Genomic DNA, 21,916 nt, shown 5'->3' with positions numbered 1-21,916 from the left:
AATATGATTTTCCTCTAACCGCAGGTTGCTTTGGTTTTCAGCAACATTAGAAGTGGCTTTGAATATTTAATCAGAGCAGTTGGCACAGCACTGAACACTCAGTGGGTGCTAAATAAATGATTCTCGGATGTTTGCAGAAGTGGGGGCAAGTGAATGATGTCGGTGAATGTGCCAATATTGTTGGGATTCCTGTTGTAGTCCCCACCCCCAACCCCTGTGTTTGCCACTTTCCAAACATCAAATTATCATGATTTCCAAACACTCCAAAGGAAGTAGGGGAAAGTTTCTGTTCCCAATGAGAGAGTGGTGCATAAAACCATCAACTCTTTTTGTTGCTGACTTTTCCTGGGAAGACATAAACAGATGTTTATTTACCCCACATGATGATAGAACAAGGAGACGACTTCACCCAAATCTAGCTTGGAAGCAGTGAGTTTATTGGGGTTACTTACAGTGGCATGTATGAGGAGTTACTTATAGGAATGTGGGTCACTCAAAAGCAGCCACATCATGGAAAGCCCACTTGGTATGGCTGCTGACTGCATCCATGGAGCTCCATGCACATCTTACAGGTGGCTCCACCAGAGAGTCTCCTCTCCTTGTCCATTGGTTTCTTACTGCTTATAGAACCCTAGGGACCAGCCTGTGAGTCTTGTGTTGTTCTGAGCTTGTGGAGTCTTGAGGAGCCTCAGGAACACCCCAAGGAGTAAGTGTTTCAATTAGGAGAAAATATCTATAACATCTCTTATTTCCCACATCTACTGAACAAATAACTTAGTTTCTTTTCACATTACTGTGATGAAATATGCTGACAAAAGGGTTTATTCTGAGTCATATCTCAAAAGTATAATCCATCATGGTGGGGAGTTGTGGCAAGGTCTTGAAGCAGTTTGGTCACATCGAATTCACACTGGGGAAGCAGAGATCAATGCATGCTGCTGCTCAGCGCCCTTTCTCCACTTATACTGTCTAGAATCCCAATAGGGAATGGTGCCACCCAGAGTGGGAAAGTCTTTCCATCCATCTCAATGAACACAATCAAGATAATCCCCCGCAGGCATGCCCAGAGGCCACTCTCCTAGATGATTCTAGATTCTGTCAAGTGTACAGTTAATACTAACCATCTCACACTTACACTTGATGGCCGAAAAGATTCCCCCTTGCCCACCACATTGGGGCAATCACTCAACACAGCCCAAATATGTAGCGACAGATGGAAGTACTAAATAAACCCACAGTTCCTTCCTCTTATGTTAAAAAGCCCAGTTTCCCCCAACCCATAGACAGAGCAAGCACTCTTAATCCTTCTCTTTTGTTCTAGCATCCATCAAGCAGGAACTAACAGAAGGGTATGTGGGTTTGCCACAGTCCTCTGTGGCTCCCACACATCTGTTTGTGTTAAAAGATGCTCTGGCAGTCAGCCCTTGTACCAGGAGGCAGACTTCAGTTCCCACCTGATGAGTGAAACCCTTATAGATGAAGTGTCTTCCCCTCCAAAAGGGAGACTTGGTTATGCATTCAGAACTCCATAGTCATCTGTTTTTATTGTTGGCTAATGCCTTTCAGATCAGCACAGGCCTTGCAGGAAATCAACGCTGAAGCTGCATAATTAGGACGTCTTTCATAGTTGTAAACGGTAATCCCACCGGGGAACAGATTAAGAATTCACAAGCATGGATTTCTGGCACCAGGTACCCACAGTTCCCTTTCTTTTTGAATAATTCATTATTTAAATACTTTGATGCATGTTCTATGCAACCCTGTATATCACATCCAGGGTATGGAGAGTAAGATCCTCGTTCCCCATCCGTCCCAACTGTAAACATATTTGAGGCTCATTGCTGGAGCTGGTCGTCATGGAATAGCAATGGCCACCAATATCAAAGTGTTAGTCACTTTTAGGGCCCATTTAGGGAGATTCAGTTGGACCTTCTACAGGACATTAGTAAAGCAGAGGTCTAATTTTCATAGTGAATAAGATGTTCATTTTAAGGAAAAGAGGGGCTGGGGAGATGGCTCGCAAGCATGAGGACCTGAACCCATGTAAAGCCAGGTGTGGGGATGTGCACCTGTAATCCCAGCATAATCAGGAGGAGAGACCCTGCCTCAGGTGGGTAGAGAAGCTCTCTGCAATGGTCTGAACTGATGTAAGTCTAAGGCTATCAAAACAACCAGGGGTGCGCTGACAAAGAGAACTGATGCTGGAGTCATGGCTCCTCATCCAAATCCATGTGTTTGTTAGGTCATCTATGCAAACTCATCTCCTAACTGGCTATCAGTGGTTGCTCCAGCCCTCTGACTTCTCATTTTACTTCCCTGCCCTCTGGCCTTCCATCCTGACTCCATACATTGATGACCTCCAGACTCCCGTTCAGCCCTCTTGGCCAAGACTCTTGAGACCTTTATTTGGCCACACTACAACTGTGTCCTGTGACCAGCCACTGTAGCACTCAGTGGAGGGGAGGCGTCACCCACAGGCCAGGTGAGCTCATGATCTGAGAGCTAGTTAACCATAACACCCAGCCAACCTTGGGTAAATTTCCCCTGGCTGATCTTGGAACTTCTGGATAGGTAGCTCTGGTAGCTTCTACATGGCTCAGAGTCCTTCAGTCTGTTGTGGTACTAGAAGAAAAGTCTCGATTGTTCTCAGACCTGCAGGGCCCAGAAGCAGATTTTGAGGAGGCAGTGGGTTAGACCTTCAGAGCCCAAACCAGGTATTCAGATCCCTTTCTTTGTTGAGGTCTTTGATTAAATAAATTACTTTATTGTTGTTTTCCCCTGGCTGTCTTCATCCTATTGCTTCTGAAATCCAACATGGCATTCTCTGCCTTCCTGGAGAGTTTCCAGTGTGAATAAAACCTGCCACCAGCTGGGTTTTATGCTCTTATTGATGTCTTTAGGAAAGCCAGAGTCATAGATGAATACAGTAGACATGCTTTTGTGACCTTGGGCTGGTATTTAGTCTGTGCACACTGCTTTCATACTCAGCTGCAAACACTGGTGGAAATGACCTCAAGTCTTTCCCATCTCCTCCTGAGCTCCAGTTCTCAGCTTCAACATTCAACTCTTGCCCCTAGTAAAAGGAGTCTAAAATCCCATCATTCAGGCCCGAGCCACTGACTATGTCTTGCAGAGGCCCCATACACAGCAGGAAGCAGCAAGCTGTTAGCTGACATTGAGCTCTGCTCCTGAGAAAGTCACCAAGGCCTTCCTTCACCCTTTCCTGGCTTGCAATGTGGGGTGAGGTAAAGTTTCCACAAGGTCATCCTTGAAGAAAGCCAGGCAGAAGTCCCCTGCAAGAAGAGTTCTGTGCCTTGCCATCTGCTTTGTCTTGTGTATAAACCCTTGACTAATGGCTCCCAAGACCAGCTGAATAGAAATGGCCCCAACACAGGAAATGAAAACGGGGGGGGGGGGGTAGTACTCCTTTGGACTGTATTACAAGCAGTCTGACATTCAAAATCTAATAACTTTTTGCATAAAGTAAACCTTCATAAGCATGGCACTATTAGGTTCTGCTGTGGAGAGAGAACTGTGCAAAATAATTTTTGAGCAGAAACTGTAACTATCTCTTAAGATCCATGTGTACCACAGTTCTGGCACATTCGCCAGCTCCAGCACACACAGCTCTTTCCTCATCCGGTAGCTCACCTGATCCTCATAACCTGGGGAGGGGTAAGGAGGGAGGGCCGTTCTATCCCAGTGCTTTTCCTGGGAGAAACTGAAGCTCAGGGTTCAAGAAGACGTACGTCCACAGTTGACTCTGGATGGGAGCCTTCCAGGCATGGTGTCTCTGCATGCCCACCTCCAGCGGTCACTTTTGTGAGCCCCTTTTCCCCTGAATGTGCTCTTACCTTTTGCCGGGCTGAGGCCACACTTTGTGTTTGCCGGTGGTCAGTCTGTACTTGTTCCTTTCAGGCCCCTGGCAAGCAAAAGCAGACATTCTAAAAGAGAAGCAATTATCCCTCCTGGTTCCTTTGTTCAGAGCTCTGTAAATAATTTATTTGGATTTGAGGGTCTAGAGACGGAAACCCATATCGAACCTCTCGGTAACCAGGCAAATTCAGAGGCCAGCAGAAAGCAAGCGAGAAAGAAGCGTGCCTCTTTGAAATCAGAGAAGACAGCAAGGCCTCAGAGCCCAGGCAGGAGGCTGGAGTTGGCCAGGCTGCAGCAGAGGAAGTTTTCTCGTGGCATTTAAAGGTCACCCAAGGGGTTTCCACAACTCTCTCGTGAGCCCCCTGTAGCAAGGGTTTTTGGCTCAACTGTCTGTGGAGTTGGAAAACACAGGCCTGCTCTGGAGCTTGCCCCAACCCCCTCCTGCTGCACTCAATACCTGCATCTATCTAACAAAGAAAATTGTGTTTGCCAGGCTGGCTCGCTGAAGTCACAAGATTCCCAGTGTCACACAGTGCTCCAGAATGCCTGTGAAACCTCCCGAGGAGGGGCAGATTGTGCTCCCCACCTTTCAGATAACTGCCTTTAGTACCAGCCTGAAAAACCATGTAATGGTCATGGACTTGGTGAAGAGGGACTGGCTTCCTTCCCAGAGAAGAGCCAAAGTTTGTTTCATCCAAATGTGCCCTGGGCTGAAGGTGGCTGAGCAGCAAGTCAGCAGATATGAGGTACAGCTGGGGCTGGCTCGGCAGGGTGGGAGGGCAGCTGCACTCTGAGCTTGGAGACACTGATGGAGGGCTAGGTGGGAGACCCACTAGCCATGTTTCTTCTCTGGTCTTGCAAAAACATTGCTTTGTTTGTATCTTGGAAAATACTTTTTAAAATCCTTTAATGTATTTCAGTTTTTGTAGTATCTTGGAGGGGATAACCCTCTGGGTGAATGTAATCGATATACAATTGACAACAAAAATCTGCTCCAAGGTTTCCGAGGTGGGTTGCTGGTATCCACACCTGGGGACTGCAGTGTGCCTGTGATTCCACTGCCGGTAGCCCTGGGAGTCTTATCTGCACTTATCTGTCTCTCGGAAGAAACGTCTATTTGTCTGCCTGTGGGTTTAGAGGGAGCATATCACGACTTTCTTGCTCGAGTTGAGATAGCAAGATTCCAGACTGGTCTTTTCTTTTTAAATCATGGGCTTTAGTTTTCAAGCCCAGACAACTTTTTTGGAAAATGGGGAGGACTTTTGTCAATTGAAAATGTCAACCTGAGATAAACACATCACCCTGAAAGATAATCTGTATTCTACTCTGGGTACCAGCCTAAGTGCTTATCTTTCCAGAAAGTAAACACACATGAAATCTGATCAGCGTTTCATTGTACATGGAATAAATTATGAATGACACTGTAATTGACTCCCAGATAGCTCACTTACCCATCTCTTTGGATGATTGTAATATGCACATTGCTAATGCTTTATGAAAAGGTAAGTGTTTGAATATTGATGCTGTTATTAGGAAAGCCCTCCCCTGAGTTCAGGCAGATACTTGAGACCTTTAGTCATCCACACTTGGCAGCAGAGAAGCCAGCCTGACTGGAAGGAACAGGTTTTGCAGGGTTCAAGGCTAGCCTTCTTCCAGTTCCAGCGCTGGGAGAGTGAATTTCCATGTTCACAACAGATATGTAAAGGCCACAGGAAAAAATTGTGTTAATTAAATTCAGTAGTAGTCCTTATTCATTAATTCATTGCCCAATCAGCCAGAGCAAAAGGTGTGCAATTAGAATATAATTGAAAGAAACCAGAGAAATTATTATTCACAAAGTAATTAATTGGATGGGGACAGAATTTTATCATTGTATAATTTTCATTGTGGCTATTTTCCAGTTCTCCAGAGAGGGGAAACTTGTTGAATGATCTCATCATGCATTTTACAGTAGCGCTTATGTATCCATTTTAAACCTTCCTAGTGAACACCCTCTCTTGCATTCCATTTTTCATAAATAAGACTTCCTCATTCCTTTATTATTGTAGCCACACTGAAAGTAATGTGACAAAGGTGTTTTGCAAGAGTTTGTGGGAAAATTTCAAATATGCTGATTGCTACAACTACATGTTTCTGTGGCTGAACTGTTTACTATCATTAACAGCCAACAGCCTAGCCACGTGTGTTAAACAAACCCTAGGCCACTCCCCAGCTAACAGTCCAACCAGGTGGATAGTGTTTACTGAATATATATGAGACATGAGGTATACAGGGCTTGCTTCCTGAGCTCAAGGGCTGGCCAAGTTTGAAGACAATGAATAGGATCCAGGTCTCCTGACCTTCCGAATTTTAGAGTGGGGAAACATGGATGGAGGTGATGGAGGTGTACCCAGGAGGCCCACAAGCCAGGCATCTTCTCTGGTCTGGCAAACACATCGCATCTGTCTGCGGCCTGGGAGTGCAGTTTATTCTGTGTATGATCTTGTTTCTTATCAGATCTCATGTGTTTACTTTCTGAAGAGATAGCCATTTACGGCTGGTACCATTTGCAGAATACAGATATCTTTTCGGGGTCCTGTGTTTATCTCAGGTTGACATTTTCATCTCCAAAGTTCAGTAGTAAACATTTCAAGAGTTTAAAAGAGTTTAAAGCCATTGGGCTCTTACAGTTACCCTCACCAGGACATGTCAGTACTGTTTACATAGGAAGGAGTAGGAAGAAACAAACCCTGGTGCTCCATTTTCCAAGCTGAACATACCAGAAAGACCAGTTAACAGCCCAGCCTGACATTGGACTCAGCTCAGTGACTTCTCCCCCTCCATCATCAGCTCAGAGGCTTCCTGTTAACCTGGGCTTTGGCCATGAAGTGACTGATGAGGTAGAAAATGAGCCAGGTCACTGGGATGAACTCTCAATCCACAGGGGTACTAGATTAAAGAAATGGGTTCATTTTTCCACAAAAGTGATTTTTTTTTTAACTGATGTCAAGTTCCTGGGGGAAACTGTGAGTCTGCTGATCTGAGGATGAGTTCTATAGATGGGGAATTCTCTCAAACCACGTTCTTAGTCCTGAGCTGTGTTAATGCTTGGAGACATCACTGTTCATGTGGGAGAACAGTGATTGGTTAACTCCAGCCCAGGCATGGTCCAGGTGTATCTAGTCTCTTCCTTAAACTGCCTTCAGTTGGAGCCATGACAAGAATCCCTGACTTGGCCATCTGTCAGCATGAAGCAGATGAGAGTGGGAATGTTGTAGATCTCGGTGACTGATATTTGCAACGCTTGGATTCCTCTTGACCCCAAATGTACCCCAAAGTAACAGGAACATTATGTGTTAAGAAAATTCTTCTGTTAGTGTTCTGTATGGTTAAGAAATTAACCAAGCCATATCTGGACGTGGATAGTCCCAGCTGAAAACTATGTTTGCTGTTCACATTAGGAGCATGCCTTCCCGAGGTGCCTCATGAAAAGGCTCCAATGGCTTCACCAACCACGGGAAGAGAAGCTATAGAGTTGTACGATGAATATGCATCTCCCAGGGTGGATGTGTTTAAGCATCTCTGTTCTACAGCATCCATACGTTTGGTTTTAAGTTATTAAGTATACAACAAGCCAAAGTAAAAGAGTAGATAGCAATTATCAGATAAAGAAATAGATACCTAGGTGGTAAAACATTACCAAACTGGGCATTCAGAACATCCTGCCCAAACTGGGAAGCCCCTTTAAAGCAGTCAGCTGGTGTTCCCTGTAGAGACTGCTGGGCAAAGCAGACTGACCCATCCTGCGATGCTTCCAAGGAAAAGAATAAATAACAACAGAAAGGTGGTGTCACCAAATCAAGGTTTACAAACATCCAACAGAAACCAACTAGGGAATCCCTGATAAGGCAGTCTGTTGGAGAGCAGGGTGGGGTGGGGGGAGAGGGGGAGGATAGGGGTATGGTCCTCACGTGAGGCTTCCAAAGGAACAGGAGCAGATACAGAAAACGTTATGGAATCAGGTGCTCACAACATCCAACAGAAACTGATTGGGGAGGCTGAGGCAGTCAGCAGAAGTTCTCCATTGAGCATCCTTTCCATGGTTGGCCATCCAGCTTCTCCTTCCCACCACAGACACTTTTATATCCCAAGATATGGAACAGTTACCTCTGTTGGAAATAGTTCACCTTCTCACTGTTCTAAAGGTCACAGCAGTTCCCCAAGACAGAATTGGGGTAGGTGACTCACCCCCAGACAGAGGGCCTCAGAGAAGTCTTTGAGACAAACATGCTGTGGTCTAAAATGGGGTTGAGCATGCACATTCTAGAGCCAGCCCTGGTTATCTCAAACCAAACATGACCATTTGCCACTATAATATTCATTACAACCTCTCAGAAGGTTATTGAGAACTATCTGGTAATAGGTGCATGCCAGAGCTTGAAGGTTGAGGCTTGCCTATCTGTTTTCTAATGGGTGACAGTTTTAAACTTTGTCTTCAGGAAATGAGTGAGGGGAAGGTGTTATATGTGGGAAACACTATTTACCTAAGCCTCTTTCACCATCTGCTTATTTTCTACTTATCTTATTATTAATTTTTACAATCTAGTGAAGTGACTTCTGTCAGCAAGTCTGGCTACCTACAAGAATCATAGTGACATTTGAAAGTCTCTCTACATGTGTGACCCAGCTAAGACCACTGTGACTCAGTGGGCCCAGAGCAATATCAGAGTAAAAACACGACGTAACAAAGTAAGTAAAACAATCCCTAGGTGGCTCCTTACAACTCCCATTCCTTGCTGGTTCCCAGTTCTCTCTACCTTCCCACGTACATGAGGAAAACACGAATGGGGGTCCAAGGCTGTTGGTGACATTCACCCTTCTTTCTGTTACTCCCCCATCTATTTCTACTGATTGGTTTGCCTCCTGGTTGTAAGCTGTGTTTTCTTTCTACGTTATGTACGAGGCAGTTTTTCAGTAGGATGTCAGCTATTGTGACTTCTGCGTTGTTGGACGTCTGATTTTGTTCTACTCCTGTAAAGAGTATTGGCTGGGTTCTGGTAGTAGACTAAGCAGCTTGCAGACAGCTTGGTCCTATTGGGGTTTACCTGGGAGATCTGGGAAAGGTCTAGCTGAGGCTCTGGTGCAGAGTAATGGTCCTCAAGTACCATGGCTTTGCTCCATGGTGATGGCTGGAGACAGTTTTTGTGATGGATGGTTGGAGGAGGATGCCACTGCTAATGGTCATAGATGCTGCTGTCTTCCTTGTGTGTAAACATGTGTGTGCATGACTGTGTGCATGTGTGTGTGTGAATATCTATGGATTCCAGAAGTCAACTTTGGATGATGGTATTCACCTTGCTTTTTTTGAGACAGGGTCTCTCTATCACTTTTACCTGGAAACCACTGGTTTGGCGAGACTGGCAAACCCTAGGAACTTACCTTTCTCAGAATCTTGAAGTCTGAGACTATGAGAGAGCATATCACCAGTCCAGCTATTTTTTTAAAATATATTTTCTATGGATCAAGCTTTTGTTCACATAGCATGTACCTTACTGACTTATTCCCTAAGTTCCAATGGTGTTAACTTCCTCCAATACACAGCACAGCTCTCTTCCTTCTGACAGAGAACATTGCAGCCTGAAATCCCCACAGTATTGATGGGGAGAAGTCCTATTCAAGGGTATATTTAGTCCCACCAGTAAGGCACAGCCCTCTGAGGCGTCTCTCTGGCTGCTGTGGTGTGATGAGACCTTCCCGCAGGTGGGAACGTGAATTCTTTCCACCCATTTGAGGTCTTGCTGTCCCCTGGCCTTTCTGGAATTTGTTTTTCCTCGCTATCAGATAGTTTTCTCTCAAGCAGATGCAGGTCAGAAACCTTGAGGGGTCCCTTGTAATCAGCTGATGCTCCCTTTTCTTACAGTTCCTACCCTTCATGAATGTCAACCCCAGCCACCTGAGCCCTGCCAATGTCTCCTGTGCTCAGTGAAAATGCAGGGTCTGCTGAGTCTCCACTCCCAGGGTCACAATCTGGAAGCCACACATAGAGGGATAATTGTGGAGTTCTTCTCTCTCATTTTCCCTCTATCAGGGATCACAGGCCTGTATTGCTGGCTTACAATAAAAAAAAAAAAAGCTATTGTTTTATTGTTTTGCAGCTTTTACTGTTCTGTTATACTCTATTTGTAGACAGAAGTAAATGCCTGCCCATATGGTTTGGGTGCTGTACCAGGGCTATGAAAGTTAGCTCAGCTCATGTGTGTGTGTGTGTGTGTGTGTGTGTGTGTGTGTGTGTGTGTGTGTGTGTGTGTGTACGCATGCGTGCATGCATGTACATGCATGTTCATGGAGTATACCAATGAGAATGCATGTATATGTGTTCAGGTACTTGTAAAGGCCATAGGCAAGGTATCATCCGTCATCCCTCTGTAATTTTGTATCTGCTTTGTTTTTGGACATATCTTAATGGCCTGGAACTTACCAAACAGGCTAAGGTGGCTGTCCAGTGAGCCCCAGATATCCACTTGTTTCCATCTCCCTATTATGGGAATTGTAACCATATACTATCACGCTTGGCTTTTTAAAAAATATGGGTTCTGGGGATCTAACTTGGCTCCCCATGCTTGCAATACAAGCACTTCACCAACTAAACCACCTCCCCAGCCCCTCTACTATGGACTTTGATGAAGGCTTTCAAGTGACCGGGATGTGTCTTGAAGCCTTGAGTAACAAAACCGGTCAAATTTGAAGCACTCAGGCTTCATGATGACTTGATTCATGGAATGATGAGGTCACAGGGACCAAATGGGAGGGAAAACAAATGCTCTCTTCTCTTGCTTATCAAAAGGGATGTAGCAGAATTACCCAGCATCTAGCTGAGTTGACAAGCCTGAGCCAGATCAAAGTCTTCTGAATCTTGATTTTCTTCCTGGCCTCAAGGCAATGATTTTGCTAGAGGAATGTGCTAGAGATTCCTGTTGGAATGCAGGCCCAAGCACTCTAAGACAGGCAGGCAGAGAAAAGGCACTTAGATAGCACTGAGACTCAAGACGATCATTTCATTTCCTCTTTACTCCAGGGCTTTCTCTCCTCCTCCACTGTCCATGGCTGGTTCAGAAATCCATGGGCTATTGCATTTGTATGTGTGGTGCTGGAATTAAATTTAGAACCACTGAGCTGCATGTCTAGTCCCAGAAGTCTGTGCTTTCAACATGAAAACCATGATCTGAAGTTCTAGAACCATCCCTTGTATCCCTAGGATCCAGTGGAAGGGAACAAAGACGCCAGTATAAAGCACTCCACTGGGAGAGCTGGTGTGTGAAGGGTGGGGGTGGGGGCTGTGTACCAGAGGGGAGAATGGCCAGGCCAGGATCACTGTGTGTGGGGAGCTCAGTGGAGGCAGAAGTGGAACAATGGAGGCTGGTGTGGCTGATCCCTGAAAAGCCTCATTCATCCTCACCACAGCTGTGTGAGACACATGAGCCCCATTTTTTTTCCAAAGAGAAAATTCTGAGAGGCTTCGAGAGTTGATACAAGCATCACAGGGACACGGCTAGTGTGGCTTGGAGGACTCCGGCCTCACGATGTCCTACTCTGAGGTCTGTTTCTCATGTGCTGTGCTGCTTAGGAAGAGAGAAGAAGAGGCAAGGTTCCCCTCCTGACAAGAACTGCTGGAGAGTGGATCCAGGGTCATCACAGACACAGGGAAAGCCAGTCCTGACTACAGCCAGGGTCAGACGGTGGTCAGATGGTGGTCAGACGGTGGAAGGCCAAGTCAGGGTCTTCCGCTGCCCTTTGGCTGGCCTCCTGCTGCAGACACAGTTCTTTGTCACCCCCTTCCTGCCCGGCACTTCCACCCCTCTGTTTTTGCTGCCCCCATTTCTATTCATGCAGAGAGTCAAGGAAGTTAAAGAGGAAACACCCAGGCTGGCTTGCTGTAAAATATTTACCAACCAGCAAAAATCATCATATGGCTTTAACATAGCTTTTTAGAAGTTTGTTTTCCAAGTAGATGATAATAGTCAAAAGCTATAATGTATGTGATATGTGTAAACAGCCAAATTCTGTCATCCACTGATTCCATCGTAAGCAGTTCATCTAGAATTATAGACAACTTTTACAGGTTTAGCATAGAGAGCAACAAACTATTTCTGATAGTGAATGTTGTAGTTTTGTGGCAGGCTAGATGTGATTTGTGAATTGAATCCATACTTTAGGTGCTGTGTAAAATGATCTTTATAACTTTGGTGGTACTTCTTTTAAAAAAATGTAACATTTTCTGTTAAAATATAAACACCAGTTTTGGCGAGATGGCTCAGCTGATAAAGGTCCTTGCTGGCAACCTGACCACCTGAGTTTGATCCTGGCAGCTCATATGATTGAAAGAGAGAACTGACTCCTAAAGGTTGTTCTCTGGCCTTCACATGTGTTCTGTGGCATATGCGTACCACACTCATACAATAAAAACCTAAATAAAGATAATAAAATTGAAAAACCAATACTAATAACTCATATGCACATAACATCTGATAGCTGGACAGTGACTCACAAGAGATAATTACAATTACAGGAAAACTGGATACGTTCAATATGGAGGCATACAGCTTAAACTCCACCTGGAACATTGTAAGATTTCAAGCGCTTAACAATATTGATTTTGGCTTATGAGGCTTTATTCTCTACATGATAAAGATATCTTTTGCAAACACTAATGAGGAAGGCTGGAGAGATGGCTCAGCAGTTAAGAGTACTTGGTATTCTTACAGAGAATGTGGGTTCTGTTTCCAGCGCCCACAAGGCAGCTCAATCACCAGTAACTCTAATTCCAGGGGTCCGATGACCTCTTCTGGCCTCCTTGGGCACTGCAGGACATCTGCTGGACATAACTTACATGTGATACATGTAGGCAAATATTCTGACACATAAAATATAAATAGACCTTATTTAAAAAGGGAAACAGTAGTAGGGAAGCCATGCATTCATATGAAACAGACACAAGAGTACAGAATTCATGCAACACAAGCTTGAAGTTGTGTCAGCATCTTTAGCATGAGTAAATGTATATATGGTTTTCTTTTGTGACTATAAAATAAAATAGAATAAAATAAAATATTTACCCAGAACCCCCTATGAGCCAGTAAACTATGCTAGGTTCTGAGAACACTGTACTGAAGTCTGGTTCCTGTGCCTGCTCATCTTCTGGCAGGACAGCTAGTAAATATTTACACAGAACTTTGAGTGCAAAGGACCCAATAAAACTGTTCAGAAACAGAGACACTCAGCCATGTCCCTCTTGTAAGACGGGGAGGTTTTGAGGCTCAGTAGGAAGAGTGAAGTATGGGCTAAAATTGAGTAAGAGGAAGATGTTTCTGGCAAAAAGACCAACAATTCCCAAACAGTTATTCGGGTCAGGAGAACCTAAACAGAGCCCAGCAGTCTCTCTCAGCTGAGGAGACATGAAATTAGAGATAGACTTTGAGGTCACAGTGCCTGAGAGGAGGAGGCCAACACACACAGAAATAGCTCCAAAAGGGTTGCTTCAGTTCTCCTTGACTCTCCAGCTGCAAACATGCCTGTGCTTTGCTGAGATGTAGAGCCAGGAAAGAACAGCTCTTGAGAGGTCTAAGAGGAACAGTCCTCAGCACTCTTCCAGGGCTATTGGCCACTCAGGTCTTCAGCCACCTGGAACATAGAGACCTTCTTTCCTTGGAAGCAATCAAGTAGGGCCACCAAAAGGTCATTTTTTTCTTTTTTTAAAATTTAATATATTTGTGTTTTAATTTTACATATCAGCCATGGGTTCCCCTGTCCTCCCCGTTCCAGCCCTCGCCCCACCTTTCCCGCAGCCCCTCCCCTCCATTCCCATCTCCTCCAGGGCCAAGAATCCCCTGGGGATTCAATTCAACCTGGTGGATTCAGTACAGGCAGGTCCAGTCCTCTCCTTCCAGGCTGAGCAAAGTTTCCCTGTGTAAGTCCAAGGTTCCAAACAGCCAGCTCATGCACTAAGGACAGGTCCGGGTCCCACTGCCTGGGTGCCTCCCAAACCATTCAAGCTATTCAACTGTCTTACTTATCCAGAGTGCCTGATCCAGTTGGGGGCTCCACAGCTTTTGGTTCATAATTCATATGTTTCCATTAGTTTGGCTGTTTGTCCCTGTGCTTTTCCAATCTTGGTCTCAACAATTCACACTCTTATAGTCTCTCCTCTTTCTCAACAATTGGACTCCTGGAGCTCCACCCGGGGCCTGGCCAAGGATCTCTGCATCCACTTCCATCAGTTATTGGATGAGAGTTCCAGCACGACTGTTAGGGTGTTTAGTCATCTGATCACCAGACTAGGTCAGATCAGGCTTTCTCTCGACCATTGCCAGTAGTCTACAGTGGATGTATCATTGTGGATTTCTGGGGTCCTCTCTAGCACTTTGCTTCTTCCTGTTCTCATGTGGTCTTCATTTATCATGGTCTGTTATTTCTTGTTCTCCCTTTCTGTTCTTGATCCAGCTGGGATCTCCTCCCCTAAGCTCTCTTTCCCTCGAACCTTGCCCTTCATTACTCCCACTGTCATCCAGGTTGTTCATGTAGATCTCATCCATTTCTCTGTCACTGGGTGATCCCTGTGTCTTTCCTAGGGTCCCGTTTTCTAGGTAGCCTCCCTGGAGTTGTGTAGCAGTCTAGTTATCTTTGTTTTACATCTAGTATCCTCCTATAAGTGAATACATACCACGTTTGTATTTCTGAGTCTGGGTTACCTCACTCAGGATGATTTTTTCTAGATCCATCCACTTGCCTGCAAACCTCATGATGTCATTGTTTTTCTCTGCTGAGTAATAATCCATTGTGTATATGTACCATATTTTCTTTATCCATTCTTCAGTTGAAGGGCCTCTAGATTGTTTCCAGGTTCTGGCTATTAAAAACAATGCTGATATGAACATAACTGAGCAAATGCCCTTGTGGTATGATTGAGCATTCCTTGGGTATATGCCCAAGAGTGCTATAGCTGGGTCTTGGGGGAGATGGATTCCCAATTTTCTAAGGAAGCGCCTTATTGATTTCCAAAGTGGCTGTACAAGCTTGCACTCCCACCAGCAGTGGAGGAGAGTTCCCCTTGCTCCACATCCTCTCCAGCATAAGTTGTCTTCTGTGTTTTTGATCTTAGCCATTCTGACAGGTGTAAGGTGGTATCTCAGAGTCCTTTTGATTTGCATTTCCCAGATAATTAGAGATGTTGAGCAATTCCTTAAATGTCTTTCAGCCATTTGAGCTTCCTCTGTTGAGAATTCTCTGTTTAGTTCTATAGCCCATTTCTTATTTGGACTGTTGGGCATTTTGATATCTAATTTCTTGAGTTCTTTATATATTCTGGACATCAGCCCTCTGTCAGATGTGGGGTTGGTAAAGATCTTTTCCCATTCTGTAGGCTGTCGCTTTGTCTTGTTGACCATGCCCTTTGCTTTACAAAAGCTTCTCAGTTTCAAGAGGTCCCATTGATTGATTGTTTCTCTCAGTGTCTGTGCTACTGGTGTTATATTTAGAAAGTGATCTCTGGTGCCAATGCATTCAAGACTACTTCCTACTTTCTCTTCTATCAGGTTCAGAATAACTGGATTCATGTTGAAGTCTTTGATCCACTTGGACTTAAGTTTTGTGCACAGTGACAGGTATGGAACTATTTGCAGCCTTCTACACGTTGACATCCAGTTATGCCAGCACCATTTGTTGAAGATGCTTTCTTTTTTCCATTGTACATTTTTGGCTTCTTTGTCAAAAATTATATGTTCATAGGTGTGTTAATGTCAGGGTCTTCAATTCGATTCCATTGGTCCACATGTTGGTTTTTATGCCAGTACCAAGCTGTTTTTATTACTGTAGCTCTATAGTAGAGCTTGAGGTCGGGGATCGTGATGCCTCCAGATGTTGTTTTATTGTACAGGATTCTTTTGGCTATCCTGGGTTTTTTGTTTTTCCATATGAAGTTGAGTATTATTCTTTCCAGGTCTGTGAAGAATTGTGTTGGTAATTTGATGGGGATTTCATTGAATCTGTAGATTGCTTTTGGTAAGATTGTCATTTTTACTATGTTAATTCTGCCTATCCATGAGCATGGGGGATCTTTCCATTTTCTGACATCTTCAAATTCTTTTTTCAGGGACTTAAAGTTCTTGTCATATAGGTCCTTCACTTGCTTAATTAGAGTAACCCCAAGGTATTTTATATCATTTGTGGCTATTGTAAAGGGTGATGAATCTCTGATTTCCTTCTCAGCATGTTTGTCTATTGTATATAGGAGGGCCACTGATTTTTTTGAGTTGATCTTGTTGCTGAAGGTGTTTATGAGCTGTATCAGTTCCTTGGTTGAATTTTTGGGGTCACTCATGTATGCTATCATGTCATCTGAAAATAGGGAAAGCTTGACTTCTTCCTTTCCAATTTGTATCCCCTTAATCTCCTTATGTTTTCTTATAGCTCTGGCTAGAACTTTAAGTACTATGTTGAATAAGTATGGGGAGAGGGGACAGTCTTGCCTTGTTCCTGATTTTAGTGGTATTGCTTTGAGTTTCTCTCCATTTAATTTGATGTTGGCTGTTGACTTGCTGTAAATTGCCTTTATTATGTTTAGGTATGTTCCCTTTATTCCTGATTGCTCCAAGACCTTTATCATGAAGAGTGTTGGATTTTGCCAAATACCTTTTCTGTGTCTAGTGAGATTATCATGTGTTTTTTTTTTCTTTGAGTTTGTTTATATGGTGTATTGCATTGACGGACTTTCATATGTTGAACCACCCTTGCATGGCTGGGATGAAGCCTACTTGATCATGGTGGATAATTGTTTTGATGTGTTCTTGGAGTCTGTTCACCAGAATTTTATTGAGTATTTTTGCATCAATGTTCATGAGGGAGATTGGTCTGTAGTTCTCTTTCTTTGTTACATCTTTGTTTGGTTTAGGAATTAGGGTAATTGTAGCCTCATAGAAGGAGTTTGGTAATATTCCTTCTGCTTCTATTGTGTGGAACAATTTAAAGAGTATTGGTATTAAGTTTTCTTTGAAGATCTGGTAGAATTCTGCACTGAAACTATCTGGTCCTGGGCTTTTTTTTGGTTGGGAGAGTTTAATGACTGATTCTATTTCCTTAGGGGTTATTGGTCTATTTAGATGGTTTATCTGGTCTTGATTTAACTTAGGTATGTGGTATCTATCCAGAAAATTATCCATTTCTTTTAGATTTTCCAGTTTTGTGGAGTAGAGGTTTTTGAAGTATGACCTGATGATTCTCTGGATTTCCTCATTGTCTGTTGTTATGTCCCCATTTTCATTTCTGATTTTGTGAATTTGGATGCTCTCTCTCTGTCTTTTGGTTAGTTTGGATAAGGGCTTGTCTGTTTTGTTGATTTTCTCAAAAGAACCAACTCTTTGTCTCATGAATTTTTTTTGTATTCTCTTTGTTTCTATTTTATTAATTTCAGCTCTCAATTTGATAATTTCCTGGTGTCTATTCCTCCTGGGAGACTTTGCTTCTTCCTGTTCTAGAGCTTTCAGGTTTGCTGTTAAGTCACTAGTGTGAGATTTCTCCAACTTCTTTATGTGGACATTTAGTGCTATGAATTTCTCTCTTAGCACTGCTTTCATATTGTCCCATAAGTTTGGGTATGTGGTGTATTCATTTTCATTGATCTCTAGGAAGTCTTTAATTTCTTTCTTTATTTCTTCCTTAACCCATTGGTGATTCAGTTGAGCACTATTCAGTTTCCATGAGATTGTGGGTTTTCTGGTTTTTTTTTTTTTTTTTTTTTTTTGTTGTTGTTGAAATCTAACTTTAAACCACGGTGGTCTGATAGAACACAGGAGGTTATTCCAATTGTTTTGTATCTGTTGAGATTTGCTTTGTGGCCAAGTATGTGGTCAATTTTAGAGAAGGTTCCATGGGGTGCTGAGAAGAAAGTATATTCTTTTTTTGTCAGGTGGAATGTTCTATAGACATTGATTAAGTCCATTTGAATCATAACATCAGTTAAGTCCATTATTTCTCTGTTAAGTTTCAATTTGGTAGGTCTGTCCAGAGGTGAAAGTGGGGTGTTGAAGTCTCCCACTATTAATGTGTGGGGTTTTATATGTGATTTAAGCTTTAGTAATGTTTCTCTTGCATATGTGGGTGCCCTTGTGTTTGAGGCATAAATGTTCAGAATTGAAACTTCATCTTGGTGGATCTTTCCTGCAATGAGTATGTAATGTCCTTCATCATCTCTTTTGATTGATTTTAGTTTGAAGTCTATTTTGCTGGATATTATGATGGCTACATCAGCTTGCTTCTTAAGACCATTTGATTGGACAGTCTTTTCCCAGCCTTTTATTCTTAGGAGGTGTCTATCTTTGAATTTGAGGTGTGTTTCTTGTGTGTAGCAGAAAGATGGGTCCTGTTTTCGTATCCATTCTGTTAGTCTGTGTCTTCTTATAGGTGAATTAAGTCCATTGATATTAAGGGATATTAATGACCAGTGATTGTTCGTTCCTGTTATTATTTTTATTTTTTGGTGGTAGTGTGTGTGTACTTCTCTTCTTTGGGGTTTACTGCTGTGGTGTTATCTATTGCCTGTGTTTTCATGGCTGTTTCTGCCTTCCTTAGGTTGGAATTTTCCTTCTAGTGCTTTCTGTAGGGCTGGGTTTGTGGATCAGTATTGTTTAAATCTGGTTTTGTCTTGGAAGGTCTTGTTCACTCCATCTATGATAATTGAACGTTTTGCTGGGTATATTAGTCTAGGCTGGCATCCATGGTCTCTTAGTGTCTGCATTGTATCTGTCCAGGTCCTTCTGGCTTTCAAAGTCTCCATCGAGAAATCAGGTGTTATTCTGATGGGTTTGCCTTTATAAGTCACTTGGCCTTTTCCCTCTGCTGCCCTTAATATTCTTTCTTTATTCTGTACATTTAGTTGTTTAATTATTATGTGATGAGGGGACTTTTTTGGGGGGTCTAGTCTGTTTGGTGTTCTATAGGCTTCTTGTATCTTCATAGGCATTTCCTTCTTTAAGTTGGGCAAGTTTTCTTCTATGATCTTGTTAAATATATTTTCTGTGCCTTTGAGTTGGTATTCTTCTCCTTCCTCTATCTCTATTATTCGTAGGTTTGATCTTTTCACGGTGTCCCAAATTTCTTGGACATTTTGGGTCATGACTTTGTTGGTTTTAGTGTTTTCTTTGACTGATGAATCTATTTCTTCTCCTGTATCTTCAACACCAGAGATCCTCTCTTCCATCTCTTGCATTCTGTTGGTTATACTTGCATCTGAAGTTCCTGTTCGTTTACTCAGATTTTCTATTTCCAGCATTCCTTCTGCTAGTGTCTTCTTCATTTTTTCTATTTCCCTCTTCAGTTCTTGGACTGTTTTCCTCATCTGTTTCTTTGCTTTTTCATGATTTTCTTTCAGGGACTTATTGTTTTCTTCATCTTTATTTGTCCTTTCCTCTAGTTTTTTATAGCATTTTTCCCATTTTTTGTTTGTCTATTCCTCCACTTTATTTTTGATTTCTTCTATATAAGGCTCTAGCCTCTTCATGATGTTACTTACAAGGTTGTTTTCTTCTGCTTCTTCCATTCTGTGATGTTCAGGTCTAGCTGTTGGAGAAGGGCTAGGTTCTGGTGATGCTGTATTGCTCTTTATTTTGTTGTATGTACTTCTGCCTTGGCGTCTGCCCATTTCCTCATGGAGTGGATTTGTTCTTGGTCTTATCAGTGCACTTGGTCCAGACAGAGATGACAAATTTAGGGAGCCTCTCACTGGTCCAGATGGAAGCTCTGCTTGTCCAGATGGGAGTTCTGGGGCAGATGGGAGCTGGGGGCTGGTCTTTGAGTCTGAGGAAGTGCCTGGGGTCTTGGGGCAGATGGGTGTGGGGGCAGGGTATGGAGATTACACGGTCTGCCTGCAGTTTTGCAAAAGGGGGACCTTCCCACTGAATGGCCAGAAACTGGGGCCAAGTTGGGCAGGTCTTCCTGGGATGGCTGGTGCCCAGGGGTGGGACCTAGGTGTGGGCCCCTTGGGTTTGACCTCAGGCACTCACCTCTGGTCCAGAAGGGAGTTCTGGGGCAAGGTCATGTTTTTGATGTGTGTCTAAAGTAGTTTCTAGACTCAAGCCTCAGTTTTATCTCACTACAATTTAAAAACACCACTTGGGGGGGGGGGAACAAACTGTTTCTTATGTAGTTTAACTGGTTAGTAAAACAAAGTTCATGTAAATATAAGAATACAAAAAAATCAGCAATGGGTAATGTAAAATTTACAATATCTAGCATCCACTTAAAGATAAGTAGACATTCAAAGAATTCAAAAGACTGAATCATGAGCAAGATAAATGCCAGTCAATAGAAGTGTTCATTGAAATGATGGAATCAGCAAACGTGGACTTTCAACATTATAAGTATATTTTTTTTCTTTGAATTTCTTTTATTTAAAGGGAGCCATCATCATGATGGAGAGACACATGGATGATATATAGAAAGAGCAATACAGATTGTCTGGAGAAGAGAAAAGAAATAAACTAGCAGCTTTACTGGGTGTAATCAACTGCAGACTTGATACTACAGAAGGCAAGATTATTGAAAACTCAGGATGGGAGAGTTTAAAGAGTAAAGGGACCAAGAGAAAGAGCAAGAGACTCCATGCAGGAGACAGAGAACAGACTCAGTGACCAATCTGATGATGCTGAGTCTAATACATGCATTATGAGAGTCTCAGAAGGAGTGAAGAATGGATGAGGAGAAAGATCCAAGAAGGAGATAGTGGCTTCAAAGTTTACAGTTACTGAAATGTATAAAGAATTGCCTGCCAAGCATCTTTATTCCCCAAATGGTGGTGAACAGGGTGACTAGTGGAGATACCCCAATCTAGGGAAAGTGGGTTCTTGTGGCCATCCTGCATTGATGACTGAAGCATCCAGTTTTCTTTCTTAAGGCCAGGATTACAACAGCACAATGCATCACTGCAGATGGCTTTAACTTGGATTTGCTCTCAGAGACAGGAAACACACCCTGGCAAGAACCATCTGTATTTGTTTTGTATTGCTGTGTAGCAGATGGTCATGTCTGACAGTTGTGTAGACTACAAGTTCTCGTGTGGGTTAGATGGCTCCTCTGCATAGAGAAGCCCTCCCCAGTCTGAATAGGTGTCAGCCTTTCACCAAATGCTCAGGGTCCTCTTTCAAGGCTACTGGTAATCAGAGGAATTTAGTTCCTTGTTGCAGTACCAACATCTCCATTTTCTTGTGGGTAACAGACAGATATCAACTAACAGAGGCCATCTGTAGGTCCTTGCCATGTTGGCTCCAGCTAGAGAGAACATTAGTTTGTTCTTTAAAAATTATTTATGTTTACTTACATGAGTCTGAGTGAAGATAAGTGTACCACATGCATGTAGGAGCCCTCAGAGTCCAGAAGAAAGCATCAGAGGGAGTTAAAGGCTGCTGGGAGCCACCATGCAGGTGCTGGGAATCGAACCTGGGTCATCAGTAAGAGAGAGATCTCTAGCTCTTTGTTTGCCTTTTCAAGGTCATCTGGAAAAATCTTTATGCATTGGATCTCTCTTGACTTCTTTACACATTCCACCTGTTAGGTCAGGTCCTCCTAACATATTCTATAATTCTGTTGGTTCATTGACAACAGATTTGTAACCTCAGTATCATCAGCAAAACCATTTTCCAATGTAACATAGCTTAGCCATAGGAACAGGAACCGGCTCTGTGCACAGCTGCTGCTCATACTCCAGGGAAGATGACTGTGCAAGGTCTACACAGCAAGGGTAGGAGTCAGTGGCTGGCTGAGTTGTCTGCTTTCCAACTAACTTTCAATTATTTGTATAGGTGGAGAAAAGAAAATATAAGGAGGCTCTGGGAAAGGCCACATAGGTTGGAGTCTATTTGAGAGCAACACGGGGAAGGGTTTTATACATTGCTATATGGAACCACGCTCTTACTTCTGACACCAGATCAGCCTTGAGTAGATACTTTAGGATTGTGCCATAAATAAATGATAAACAAAAGCTCATTAAATACATCTTGGGTGCAAAGTGGCAGCCAGG

At 43.2% G+C, this 21,916-nt stretch overlaps 1 protein-coding gene across 4 annotated transcripts in view; it reads left to right on the top strand.

Moving 5' to 3' along the window:
- C1H10orf90 (chromosome 1 C10orf90 homolog) overlaps nt 1-21,916 on the top strand; it is a 256,198-nt gene that overhangs the window by 11,023 nt on the left and 223,259 nt on the right. The window contains exon 1 of one of the 4 annotated variants that reach the window (XM_036196838.1): nt 4,224-4,622. The exons of 1 other annotated variant lie outside the window; for it this stretch is intronic. In XM_036196838.1, the coding sequence (XP_036052731.1) occupies nt 4,419-4,622 (204 nt within the window). In that variant the 5' untranslated portion in view covers nt 4,224-4,418. Of the gene's footprint in view, nt 1-4,223; nt 4,623-21,916 lie in introns of those variants that run through there. 2 more of the 4 variants (XM_036196846.1, XM_036196856.1) reach the window with 2 other exon arrangements.

This window comes from Onychomys torridus, chromosome 1 (genome assembly GCF_903995425.1).
Source record: "Onychomys torridus chromosome 1, mOncTor1.1, whole genome shotgun sequence".
Taxonomy (NCBI): Eukaryota; Metazoa; Chordata; class Mammalia; order Rodentia; family Cricetidae; genus Onychomys; species Onychomys torridus.
Note: the sequence above shows the minus strand (reverse complement) of the source record. Positions and strands in the feature narration are given on the sequence as shown.